A 12,550-nucleotide genomic window follows, 5' to 3' on the forward strand; every position below is an offset into this window, starting at 1 on the left:
TTTCATATTAAGTCTTTAAAATGTAAAGTGCAGGGGGCACTTAGGTGGCTCAGTTGGTTAAGCATCTGACTCTTGATCTAGGCTCAGGTCTTAATCTCAGGGTAGTGAGTTCAAGTGTCACACTGGGTTCTGTGCTAGGCCTGGAGCCTCCTTAAACAAATAAATCTAATGTGCACTTTACAGCACATCTCAATTAAGACTGGACTCCTCTGAAATGATTAATAGTTGTATGTGGCTAGTGGTTACTATGTTGGACAGCACATATCTAGAGTTCTTTCTCTGGTTTTGAAATACACATACAAAATGCCAAAATATCTGAAATGAAAGCATACAATATATTAAATCTGAATGTCTGGGAGGACACTGATTAAGGCCAATTCAGCAGTTCCCCTGGACTCCGCAGGTCTATAGTGACATAATGTTCCAATTTGCTAAGCAATCCCTATATACTAGAGACAGTCCCAGTTTATACTTTTTGTCCATGATGTAATAAACAGCACCCCTGTAATTCTCAAAAAGTGTCCCCCTTTGGATAATAAATTATATGGTCACCCTATCAATATCCATAATATCCTCAAAGATAATTCCACACTTCTTGGAAGAAAATTTAAAGTCTAATTCTGATGTCTAGAAAAGCATTTCTAAATTCAAAGTAAAGAACCCTAAATTCACTACCCTCACCAAAAAAAAACAAAAAACAAAAAACAAAAAAAGAAAAAGAAAAAAAAAGAAAAAGAATAAAAAAGATGCTGCTGAAAATTCTTTATTTTAAATTGCAGACTAAAAAAAAAAAAAAAAAGTAAGAATTACCTGTTGAACAAGGCATCTGGAAATTGGGATCATTGCTATCCAAAACAGGCAAACAGAACTGGTTACTTGCAGATCCTAGCATAGGATCCTTATCGCTGAGCATGTTCTTCAGCGAGTCCTCTAAGACATTTTGACTTGTACTAAAATCCTCACAGACTTCATTCTCCAGGTTGGATCCTAGAAATAGGGCATCATCTAAGTGTTCAGTAGGAATTAAATGATTAAATGTATCAACTATATCCATGAAGACTTCTGTGTGTCTTTCAGCCCTATAGAAAGACAAAAAAAATACCATAAGAAATAAAGCTATCAATTGATAATCACCTAAAACCAAATTATTTTAATAAGTTTTGAGTCTAAGAACACACTTAGGTATTTCTGAATTGTTTTTAAAAAATCCTCACTGTTGTTAGAATAAACATTTGGACGTGTAGAACGAATCTTTACTAAATAATGTTTCTTCATCATACATGTAGAATATCATTTTACCAGAAATCCTATTAAATGTTTACTCAATTTATTATTTTGAGGGAAAAAACTATGTAGATAATCCATTAATTTGATACAGTTGAAAGAATGACATGGCTTAAACCATAAAAACCATATGTTTTTAACCATAATCTGTTCGTAAATTAAGAATGAGATACTGCTTTTCACAATAAGTCCACATAAGAGAGAGAAAATCAAATCATATTTGTCCCATACCTATTCAAACGATAAAATAGCCTTGTTTTATTTACAAAGCATTTAAACCATTTAAAGAAAGGTAATAGAAAAGGAAATTTGTAGGGGTAGGAGGGAAAAATGAAATTAAACCAAACAAATCAAAACTCAAAAATACACATATACGCAGGCAGAGACGTGCACATACATGCATTTTAGTGGGGGGGGGGGGGTAACTCCTTATAGAATAAAATGGGATAAATAACAAGAAAACAATGCATCAGAGATTTAAATTTATTTTAGTGAGTTATGAGGTACATACAGATGTCAAGCTAGTCTCCTACTACATATACTACAAACTGCTCAGAAAGGTTATCTCATGCTCTAAAAAAGCCTCAATTAATCAAAAGTTGAACTATGAAAATAATACTGATTTCAGAAAAAAGGGAACCCAAGTACTTTGGAAGGTGGGAGAGGAAGGGCATTAACCAAAACATCTAATAATATTCAGTTAGCTAGAAAATCAACTAACCCAAAACATCTTGGCTTCCAAAATTCCAAGAATTTTTACATTGGCTCCAACTCTACCAAAATTTCCTCAAACTGCCCTTGATTCTTTCCCCTATAAAAATGAAGAGGAAGTTCAGAGATATTTGACAATTTACTGGGTATGTACTATATGCTGCCAACCATTTTACCTATTTTTAGCCAATTTATTCCCAATGATAATAATAGATTCTCCACAAAAAATACGTTTAAATAACTGGAGGGCCTGGGTAGCTCGGTTGGTAGAGCATCTGACTTTGGTTCAGGTCATGATCTCACAGTTCATGAGTTTGAGCCCAGCATGGAGCTCACTGTTATCAGCATGGAGCCCACTTCGGATCCTCTGTCTGCTCCTCCCCTACTCATTCTCATTCTCTCTCTCAAAAATAAATGAACACTTAATAAATAAATCTTTTCCAAGACAATTCACTTAATATAAATGTCCTCCCCAACCACAGAACAGCCAAGATTCAAACCCAGGTTCCTAGGCTTCACAGCCCATAGCCATACCTCTTCCTCTTTCACACTAAGCTACAAAACTAGAAACTGACTAGATTTGATTCATTAAAGGCTCTTCTTTAAAAATAATTTTCCAACAAACCAGTAGTTACATGGGTCCTTGGATAACAGAAGGACAGATTGCAGAGAGGACAGAAAGATACTTTGGGGGATGATAAAAGTTTCCTAAATAATGCATGTCTATACATCCATTGAAATTCATCAATCTGTTCATTTTAAGTAGAAAGTTTATTGTAACTCAATTTAAAATCCTAAAAAAAAAATGAAAAATTCCTCATCCTCACAAGTTAATCCCCTTCTAAATGAAGGACTTCAGTATCTCTTCTCAAATTTTGCAATTTTACTTATATTGAAATATTAATAGGGGAGCCTGGGTGGCTCAGTCAGTTAAACATCTGACTTTGGCTCTGATCATGATCTTGCGGTTCATGAGTTCAAGCCCTGCATGGGGCTATGTGCTGACAGCTCAGGGCCTGAAGCCTGGTTTGGGTTCTGTGTCTCCCTCTGTCTGTGCCCCTCCTCCATTCATTCTCTTTCTCTCTCTCTCAAAAATAAGTAAAACATTTAAAAACTTTTTAATAGGGGCGCCTGGGTGGCTTAGTCGGTTAAGCATCCGACTTTCGCTTAGGTCATGATCTCGCGGTTCGTGGGTTCGGGCCCCGCGTCGGGCTCTGTGCTGACTGCCAGCTCAGAGCCTGGAGCCTGTTTCAGTCTGTGACTCCCTCTCTCTCTGACCCTCCCCTGCTCACGCTGTCTCTCTCTCTCCTAGAAATAAATAAAACATTAAAAAAAAAAATTTTTTTAAATAAATAAAAAATAAAAACTTTTTAATATATTAATAAAACACTGAAATGTTAACGATTTGATTCACATGCTGGCTATTTTATATGCATTCCCTAACTGTAACATTAAAAGAAAATTACAGCTCATAATGATGATGAAAAGTCAGGAAAAGTTTCAATTCTCTAATGCTACCTGATCTCAGTACCTAAAAAAATCTCAATTACCATATATCACCAATACTTCTACGAATGTTTTTAAGTTCCAAAAAATTTTAGTATAATAAATTTCTGGTATTTAAAAATAATTTGCAAAAATGTTACTAAATGCTTACAAAATTACATAGTTAAAACTACTGACAAATTAGTTTATCTAAATATGTTGGAATCCAAAGCCACAGGTCAAGACTACATCCTCTTCAAAGTTGCATCCCATTTGGTAATCTTTTTTTCTCAGATGAATCAAAAAGAAAAAAAACTTTCCTTCTAAAAAAGTATGCTGAATCTACTGAAAATGCACTCATTCCCATAACAACTCTAGTCTGATAAAATCTGCAAACTTCACCTGAAGTCCATCTTTCTGTTACTACTGACTGTGATTTCAAGTGATGGAGACATTAAGAGCATTCAAAATTATGATCACAGTTCAAAATCACAAAGCAATAGGGAAGACCAACCCATTCAAAATATTCATTCACATTATTTAGTAATATTCACAATATTTAGTAAATAATGATCTAAATAAGCAATTTTTTTTCAATAGCACTGCTATTAGTGAACCATACCAAAACTCCTTTATAAAAAGTACCTTAAGCTGTGATATATTTCTTAATCTCAAAGGTAGACAAGTTACCTTTAAAAACAAAGTTTTAAAAATATAAAAAGCAAAGCATAGTGTAAATAAGATGGGTGAACCAAACTTCCCAGTACAGCTTTTTGCCAAAACTGATATGACTTATAAAGTGTGGTTTATCTGGATTTAAATAAGCACATCAGGGGAAATGCTTCCATGGTCAAATATTGAGAAGGACTAGTATAACAAAATTACATGTATTTAATAATACTTTTAACTCATTTAACACATGTTTACTAAGCAGTTACCATTGAGACATCTTTATGCCAAAGAGACCAGGACTCTTCCAACACAGAATAGGTTATAAACCTAGGGGCCCAAAGTAAAGAATTTCTATAGGAGACATCACAAGACCAGTTTTCTTGTAAAACTATTATAAATTAGTAAGACTGACTTTTCATAAGCAGCTCTAACCGGCTCTGGGGGCAATTCTAAGGAAGAATTCCAAAAATGATAGTATATAGCCATCTCCTAAAACTATCTTGAAAGTAACGTTTAATAGAAGTATAAAGTAATTTGTTTTAAAAAAATCAGTTTCAGATATAAAGTTCTCTGTATCAAAAATAAAATCTTCCATGCTAAATTGGAAAGCAAGCATTAAGTCGACTGAAGAAATATTAATTCACTTAACGTGACCACACTAATCTCCTAAATGCAATGTGGTAAACTGGGTTAGATCATGAAACAGAAATAGGACATAGTAGAAAAACCAGTAAAATCAGAATAAAGTCTGAAAGTTAAAGCAGTATACCAATATTAACCTCTAGTTCTGATAAAGGGCACTAGCATTATGTCAAATGTAACAATCAGGAAACTGGATGAAGGAACATAGGAACTCTATACAATGTCTGCAATTTTTCTATAAATCTAGAGTTATTCCAAAATAAGTCTTTTTAAAAACATGAACACTAATCTAAAATTATTCTGAACTTAAAGGAGGCACCTGGCTGACTCAGTCAAAAGAGCATAGGACTCTTGATCTAAGGGCTGTTAATTTGATCCCCACACTGGGTGTAAAGATTAAATAAATAAATAAGTAAACTTAAAAAAAAAAAAGAATAATTTTGAAAAGTATATTTAAAAATAATAATACGTGTGCCTGGGTGGCTCACTCAGTTAAGCTATCTGACTTCAGATCAGGTCATGATCTCGCAGTTCCTGAGTCCAAGCCCCGCATCAGGCTCCGTGCTAACAACTCAGGGCCTGGAGCCTGCTTCGGATTCTGTGTCTCACTCTTTCTCTCTGCTTCTCCCAACTCATGCTCGCTCGCTCTCTCTCTCTCTCTCTCTCAAAAATAAGCATTAAAAGAAATAGTATTAAACATAAAAATAAAATTAGGAGAGATACCTAGCAATATGTACAAAGAATATCTTTAAAATCTTCAAAAAAAATAAAAATAAAACAAGAAGTCTATCTAGGGTGTATCTTAAGTGGATAATGATATATATACATATTCAATTAAATCAGTACTAAGAATTTGGGACTACATATGCTAAAACCAGGAATTATTTCCCAGTTCACAGTAACATCTCATGTTTACAGACCATAAAATATCTCCAGCTAAGTCAGAGAACTGTATATCTACTTATTTCAAAATTACTCATTTATTCACATATTAAGGATCTACTTACAAAAGATTATAGGTATCAGTGAAACAAGCACCATTCAAATTCAAGGAACTCACAATATAAACATAGACATATAAACAACAGGTAAACATCACAACAAAATAAGAAAGTGTCATACTGAAGGACTGCAGACAGTTATTACAGAGGAAGGTGAAACTCAGGAGGCCAAGAATATCTAAGCAGGTGATTTATGAGCTGGATCCTAAAGGTCCAGAGGATACTCCAGGCAAAGGGAAAAACAGCATGTGCTAATTATGACAAAGTCAAGTACTAACAGACAATTTAAAAAGACTCAGAATACAATTAAAAAATAGTATTACTACCAACATTCTGAATAAAATGAATTCGAAGATACATCCCGCTTTAAAATACTTAATAACTCTCAAAAAATTACACTGCAGCCAATTTTAGTTTACACTGATAAAATCAGCATGTATTGTTTCATGGAAATAGAAAGCAAAAAGATTCAGAAAACACCAGCAGCAAAAAAGAAAAAAAATTACACTTCTACAAAAATCCCCTTTAAATTAAGAATACATTAAACTATCTCAACTTTTCAGAAGCATCTTCAAAGTAAAACTATGTTTTATGTTATCTCCTTAAAAAAAAAAAAAAAAAAAGACAGATCTCTAACAATAAATCACTAAAGCTACCAAAGACCCTAACAGTTTATACTATGAAGAAGCTGTGTCTCATGCAATCTATATTCACATATATGTATATGGGGGTGCCATGGGGGAGTTACAAATATATTCAGGATATTATAATACCTATGACAAAAAAATAAACAGGGTAACAGTAATAGGGAGAGGAAGAGTGTTTCTATGTACAATGGTAAATGAACATGTAAGCCAAAATCTGAAAAGAGGGAGTGATCCATGCACAAATGGGGAAAAGCAATCCAGGGAACCACCTAAATGCAAAGACCCTGGGAATGGAAGCTTGGTGCCTTATAGCCCTTAACCTATAGTCTAAATTAAGTTATCAATTCATGAGGCTTGCTTACCGCGAACAAATTTCTAATAGGCACTAATAATAGAAAAATAAAAGTACCACTACTAATAGTGACAAAAAACATAAAACAATGTACTCTAATTTCACACCAAGCAATGTTCTATATGACTTACATCTGTAATTCTAAATCAGAGGTGATTATGTCCCTCCAGAGGATATTTGTCCATGTATGGAGATATTTCTGATCATCACAAAGGGAGGGCAGGCTACTGGCATCTAGCAAATATACTACAATGCATTAGGAAAGCCCCACAACAAAGAATTATCTAGCCAGAAAACTGCTAAGGTTAACAAACTTTGCTCTACAATTATTAATTTAATCCTCACAACAATGCTATAATTCAGTAAACAAAGAAAGAAAAAGAAATGAAGGAAGGAAGGAAGGGACGGAGAAATTAGGATCAAAGAGATTAAATTACTTGCTATAGTAAGTGGTGGAGCTGAAATTTGAATCAAGAAAATTTCCTTCAAGAATCAATGCACTTAACACTACCCTATATTATCTATTTATAAAGTAAAATGCATTGAATATTTATTATGACCAGGCACTGTGTAAACCTAATGCAGGATGTCACTTAATCTTCACAACCACACAATTAAGCAGGTACTATTATTATTTCAAGTTATAAGAACGGGGCTAAAGCTTAGCAAAGTTACCCTCAATATTACAGAATAAATGACACAGCTGGGACTCAATTCTGTTCTGACACAAAGGTCAGTTCTTAACCACCATAATACAAAAATATTAAATATGAGTAGTAACAGGTTATCCTCCAGGATAGAGAAAAGGAAAATCACTAAATGGTTAAACAGTGTGGTACAACACAATTCTAGAAAGTACAATTCTATAGAGCAAAGCAACCTAATCAACTGCTCTAAATACACACTTCAAATTCTACTCCAGTTGCACTGGTTAGAATCTGTAAGAAAAAACAAAGTTCATAACTTTTCTAATTCAGGTAAAATATATAAGAATCCAAGGTGTCTGCCATACTAAGACTAAAGCTGACTTAAGAATCCATAAAAGAAAAGAACTATCAAGTACAAGTTGAAACTGGCAAAAGCATAATTACACTGGCCAACTAAACTAACTCCATAGTTTACAACCATATCTTACTGATATTAGCAGTTTGGACTGACCACAGAAACAGTGGAAGTAGCTCATCATTAAAACTATGGCGTAGGTCCTAACAGTACAAGCTAACATGTACTTTTAGCATGCACTATGTGCCAGGCCCTACACTAAGTGCATGGTATGCATTATCTCAGTAGTTCCTCCCAACAACCCTGCAAGGTAGATGCAATTACTGTATCTACTTTAAGGAGAAGCAAATTGAGGCCCAGACCATTATGTAATTTGCCCATGAAATCCATGCAGTGTGATTCATGAATCTGCACATTTAAACTACTATATTTGATGCACTCTACTTCCATAACACAAACTAATTTTTATTTTCTTAATAACTGACAAACTATTAAAAATACTAAATAGAAAGTGACATACCCTTCTTCCAAAATAAGTTAAAAAATACATACTTAGCCACTCCCTACACATAAAAACACAGTGGCTATCCTCGGTGTGTATAAACATCATTTTGGAAGTTATCAACTACAAACTCTGCAATTTATTTTTACAGTCTACAATTTTAGAATGTTTTCACATGGTCAACTCACACAAATTATGAATGAACCAAAAAAAGTTTAGCCATTCTGTACAATCTACTATGCCATTCAAAACTTCATGTAATAAAGTTGGATTATACTGATTAAAACCTCTGGATAGTATTTTGAAATTTTTATTAAGCAATTTCTCTTCATTCTCTCTCTTCACTGTACTACTGATCACAAAAATGAAAATTCCCTGACCATTAAAAATGATCTAAGGGCACGTGGGTGGCTCAGCTGGTTAAGTGTTCAACTTCAGCTCAAGTCATGATCTTGAGTTCTTGATTTCCAGCCCTGCACTGTGCTCTGTGCTGACAGCTCAGAGCCTGGAGCCTACTTCAGATTCTCTGTCTCCCTCTCTCTGTCCCTACCCCGCATGGGCGCGCTCTCTTGGTCTGTCTCTCTCTCTCTAAAAATAAACATGAAAAAATATTTAATGCTCTAAATTAACACACAATCCATAGGAGAAAGTGCCGGTCTACACATTTGGCAATTCCTCACACAATGCCTTTTGTAATTCTTGAAATATCACCTTTTCACTTTAATATAATGATTTAACATCTAGAATCTTTGAATCTTGTTTCTCAACCTAGACTATTTTTCTTGAGGGTAAAAACAGCACCTGGGTCTCACATACTTTGAATCAAATCAATACCCTCAACACCTTTTCCCAGTATTCAAAGAGCAGCAATTAAAAGGGAGTATCTTTCTCAAACATGCAACTATGCTGTAAGTATCTAACAATTTGTCATTTTTGTACTTAAAAAATAAAATGTCTATCCTTCTGAAAAGATACTCCAGAATTTTCAGAGGTCCTCCAAGAAAAACTGAGAGAAAGAGAGCCCACGATATACTGCTCCACAAAAAAAAAAAAAAGGAACCCAATAGCCACTCATCAGAAATATTTCCTGAAATGCAGATGAAAGAAAATAGAAATCTGCACTCCAAGAACCCTAAATCTTCCTGAACTGTGGTGTAGTTATGGGTAATCCACAAACCTGAGATACTGATCAATAAATCTCATTATCTCATTAAAAAGTAGAAAAGATCTTATCTCCAGACAAAAATTAAGTAAAAAGGATTTCATGAGGAATATGTCAAAAACAAACAACAAAAGTGTACATTTAAGAAAGTAAAATGTATTAAAAAGGCAACACCCATATTACCAAGGAAGATAACCATTATGTTTCAGTACTAAAAAAAATAGTATGTATAATTTACATTCACCAGTTTTTTCCAAGTATAATACATATTACGTGAAAATCTAAATAGACTCAGGATAATTTTACAATAATCCAATGATCACTTGCTGCCTTCCAACTTTTATTAATGGAGTTTTATTAATAAGGTATTACATAAATCAAAGATTATCAACCTTTAATTCCTATCTAAATCCAATTTAAATTCTAATAGCATGGTTTTAAACAACTTTAACAGAGACAACTTCCTTTCCACTTTCTACCCTGAAATTTGCATTTAACTAACGTTAACTTTCACCTACATTTACACAGACCACTTCTCTTAGATTTGACTTATTTGAACGTCGAGAGATGAGGATACCAAAGGAGCAACTAAAGTTATGTGAAGTCTATCCCAACAGCATAGAATGCATAACTAACTCAATGTGATAGATAGGGAAGTTCACTACCCCACCCCAAAGGATGCAAAAGCAGTATAATAAATTACATTTTCATGGTCTTCAATAAACGAACCTATAAAGCATGCAAGGAACAAGGGAAAACTGGTCCCATCAACTAACTCATTTGTTATCCTTTTGACAAATCAACGGTACAGCTATCAAATAAAGCTTAAAATCTATAGTTGTAATTCTGCATACTCAAAGTCTTTCTGCTAATTGACTGAACTGTGTGTGGCTCAATCAGACCAACAATAGCTCCTAAGTCCTCTCTTAAATTATGATTACTATCTTGGGGAAATGGAGTATGTATTTTAAAATAGTACTAAGTATAATGATAATGGAGAAAAAAATCATTATTGTAATATAGGGCAAACAAACAGAAGAATTGGACAAAAAACAATAGTACTAAAAAGGTCGAGTAGTAGTAAAAACTACTATTCGAAATAATCTTTACACAACACCTCTTGAGCTCTGGAATGAGGATACAAATTCAAAAACAAGAATGCTGCAAAGATTTCTTGGGTCTTCGAACCATGTCTCTTTTTTACCACAAACCCATCTACAAACATTTTCACAATCCCAAACACTTCATTCAAGAATCAAAAAATGATAGGAAATGAATGAGTAAAAGAGTAGTTGTGGAAGATCTCAAACAACCAGCTTGTAAAAGCGAAGACAAAATCGACCCCAAAATCGTAACTAAATAGTACAATGTACTAAGTGCTCCCTGAATAGTTTACTGTATCGTTTTTGTTATTTTTGGCTTAAAATAAGGTAGTATTTGGGAAAGGCTCAATAACCAATGTCTCCTTTTAAATTAAGTATTTCTACATGTAATGAAGAACAGGAAAGGTAGATATCAAACGGCTGTTACCACTTACTTTAATCATTATCCATGATCATAATCTGCAAACGATTCCTAAATAGCACCAATGATCATGCATTCAAACTGCCTTGAATCATAGTCTCTAGAAAATGGCATTTAAAAATGCAAAGATGGGAAAAGGTCAACGGACCCGCCAACACATTGCTGGGGAAAAGAAGGGAAACAGGACTGTGTGCGGTACTAACATTCTCTCCCTTTCTCCCTCCTCCCTGCCCCCCCCATGTCAGGTGATCAGTATTTAGCACCATTAACACGCACGTATCGACAAGTGGTTCATTAAATTACTCGCATTATTCCGAAAGTCAGATTCTAGGCTTCCCTTTTCAAACTAAGCAAAAGGAGTCTACAGTTTGGGTCCCGAGCACAAAAGCGCGCGGTAGCAGGAGGATGGGTAGAGCGCCAACTCCCCCCTCTCCAAAAGCTGGGACAGGGCTCGGCCTCGCGGCAGGGCCCAAAGCTCGAGGCCGAGCTCCCTCGGAGGGAAGAGGCACGGAGAGCCAGGGCCGGGGGCCTGCGGGCCGGGCCTTCCTGGCAGCGCCCGCGGTGCCTCCGGGCCTGCGCGCCCGCGCGACGGCGGCGGCGGGGCACACTCACCGCCGAAGGCCCGGGAGCAGAAGCCGGGGACAGGCCGCGGTCCAGACCCTCCGCCGGGCGACCCCGCCGCCGGGGCTCCCTCCCACCCCGCGGTCCAAACGGTCCCGGGCGACAGAGGCGCGGCCTGGGCAGGCCGAGGACGTTGCGCAAGAGGCCAGAGAGGTTTCCCGGCTGCGCGGGAGAAAGGCGCGGAGTGCCCGCCGCGGGAGGGGCGGGGAGGCCCGCGGAGGCGCTGTGCGTGTGGAAAGGGATGGGGGAGGGGAGAATTGCCCGTCTCCCTGGCCGCGGCCAGAGCCGCAACTCACCCAGCTCCGCCAGACGAGCGCTACCACTGGCAGCAAGAGGAAGATGGTGGCCGCTGCCGCCGCCGCCGCCACCGCCGAGGAGGAGGGGGCCCGGTGGGTGCCGAGGCGAGGGGGTACGCGCAGGACGTCGGCGTCGCTGCCACAGCCTCTTTTCCTCACAGGGCCGAGCGGCTGCTGCTGACGACACTCGCCTGGCTTCCGCGCCGCCCTCTTTATCCTCGTAGCAGCCGCCGCCGCCCAGGGCCCGAGGGTCGCTCGCCTCGTGTGGACCGTGCGGCGGCGCGAGACCCCGCAGCCATCGGCGTGCGGCGGCGGCGCGGGGGCAGGAGCCGGGCCGCGTCACGTGACCCCACTGTTTACCGTTCCGGGGGCCGCGGCCTGCACGCTGCGCCTGCGCAATGTGGGCCCTCCAGCGCCGCGCATCCGCGGGCCGGGGCTGTCGCGCTCGGCTGCGCTTCCGCGCCCCTCCCGGTCTTGTGAGGGCGCGGTACGCCTGCAGGCCTTGAGCTATCGCTTCACTGGCGGCCGGAACGGTTGAGGCAGAGATCGATTTTTCTCGATTGTAATGAGCACGAAATCTTCCTAGTTAATGTAATACTGATGGTCAAATCTGCCCCCCCACATACGTTTCATTAATTGGGTGTGCTTT

At 37.7% G+C, this 12,550-nt stretch overlaps 1 protein-coding gene across 4 annotated transcripts in view; it reads right to left on the reverse strand.

Annotated features, from left to right (window-relative positions):
* Positions 1-12,227, reverse strand: part of PHF3 (PHD finger protein 3) — an 87,224-nt gene extending 74,997 nt beyond the window's left edge. The window contains exons 1-2 of one of the 4 annotated variants that reach the window (XM_039223074.1): positions 11,902-12,227; positions 811-1,079 (exon numbers count right to left, since the gene is read on the reverse strand). In XM_039223074.1, the coding sequence (XP_039079005.1) occupies positions 811-1,054 (244 nt within the window). In that variant the 5' untranslated portion in view covers positions 1,055-1,079; positions 11,902-12,227. Of the gene's footprint in view, positions 1-810; positions 1,080-10,997; positions 11,056-11,596; positions 11,659-11,901 lie in introns of those variants that run through there. The other 3 variants (XM_039223077.1, XM_039223075.1, XM_039223078.1) reach the window with 3 other exon arrangements.
* Between the last annotated feature and the right edge of the window lie 323 nt (positions 12,228-12,550).

Source organism: Hyaena hyaena, unplaced genomic scaffold (genome assembly GCF_003009895.1).
Source record: "Hyaena hyaena isolate Hyena2069 unplaced genomic scaffold, ASM300989v1 scaffold_1258, whole genome shotgun sequence".
Classification (NCBI taxonomy): Eukaryota; Metazoa; Chordata; class Mammalia; order Carnivora; family Hyaenidae; genus Hyaena; species Hyaena hyaena.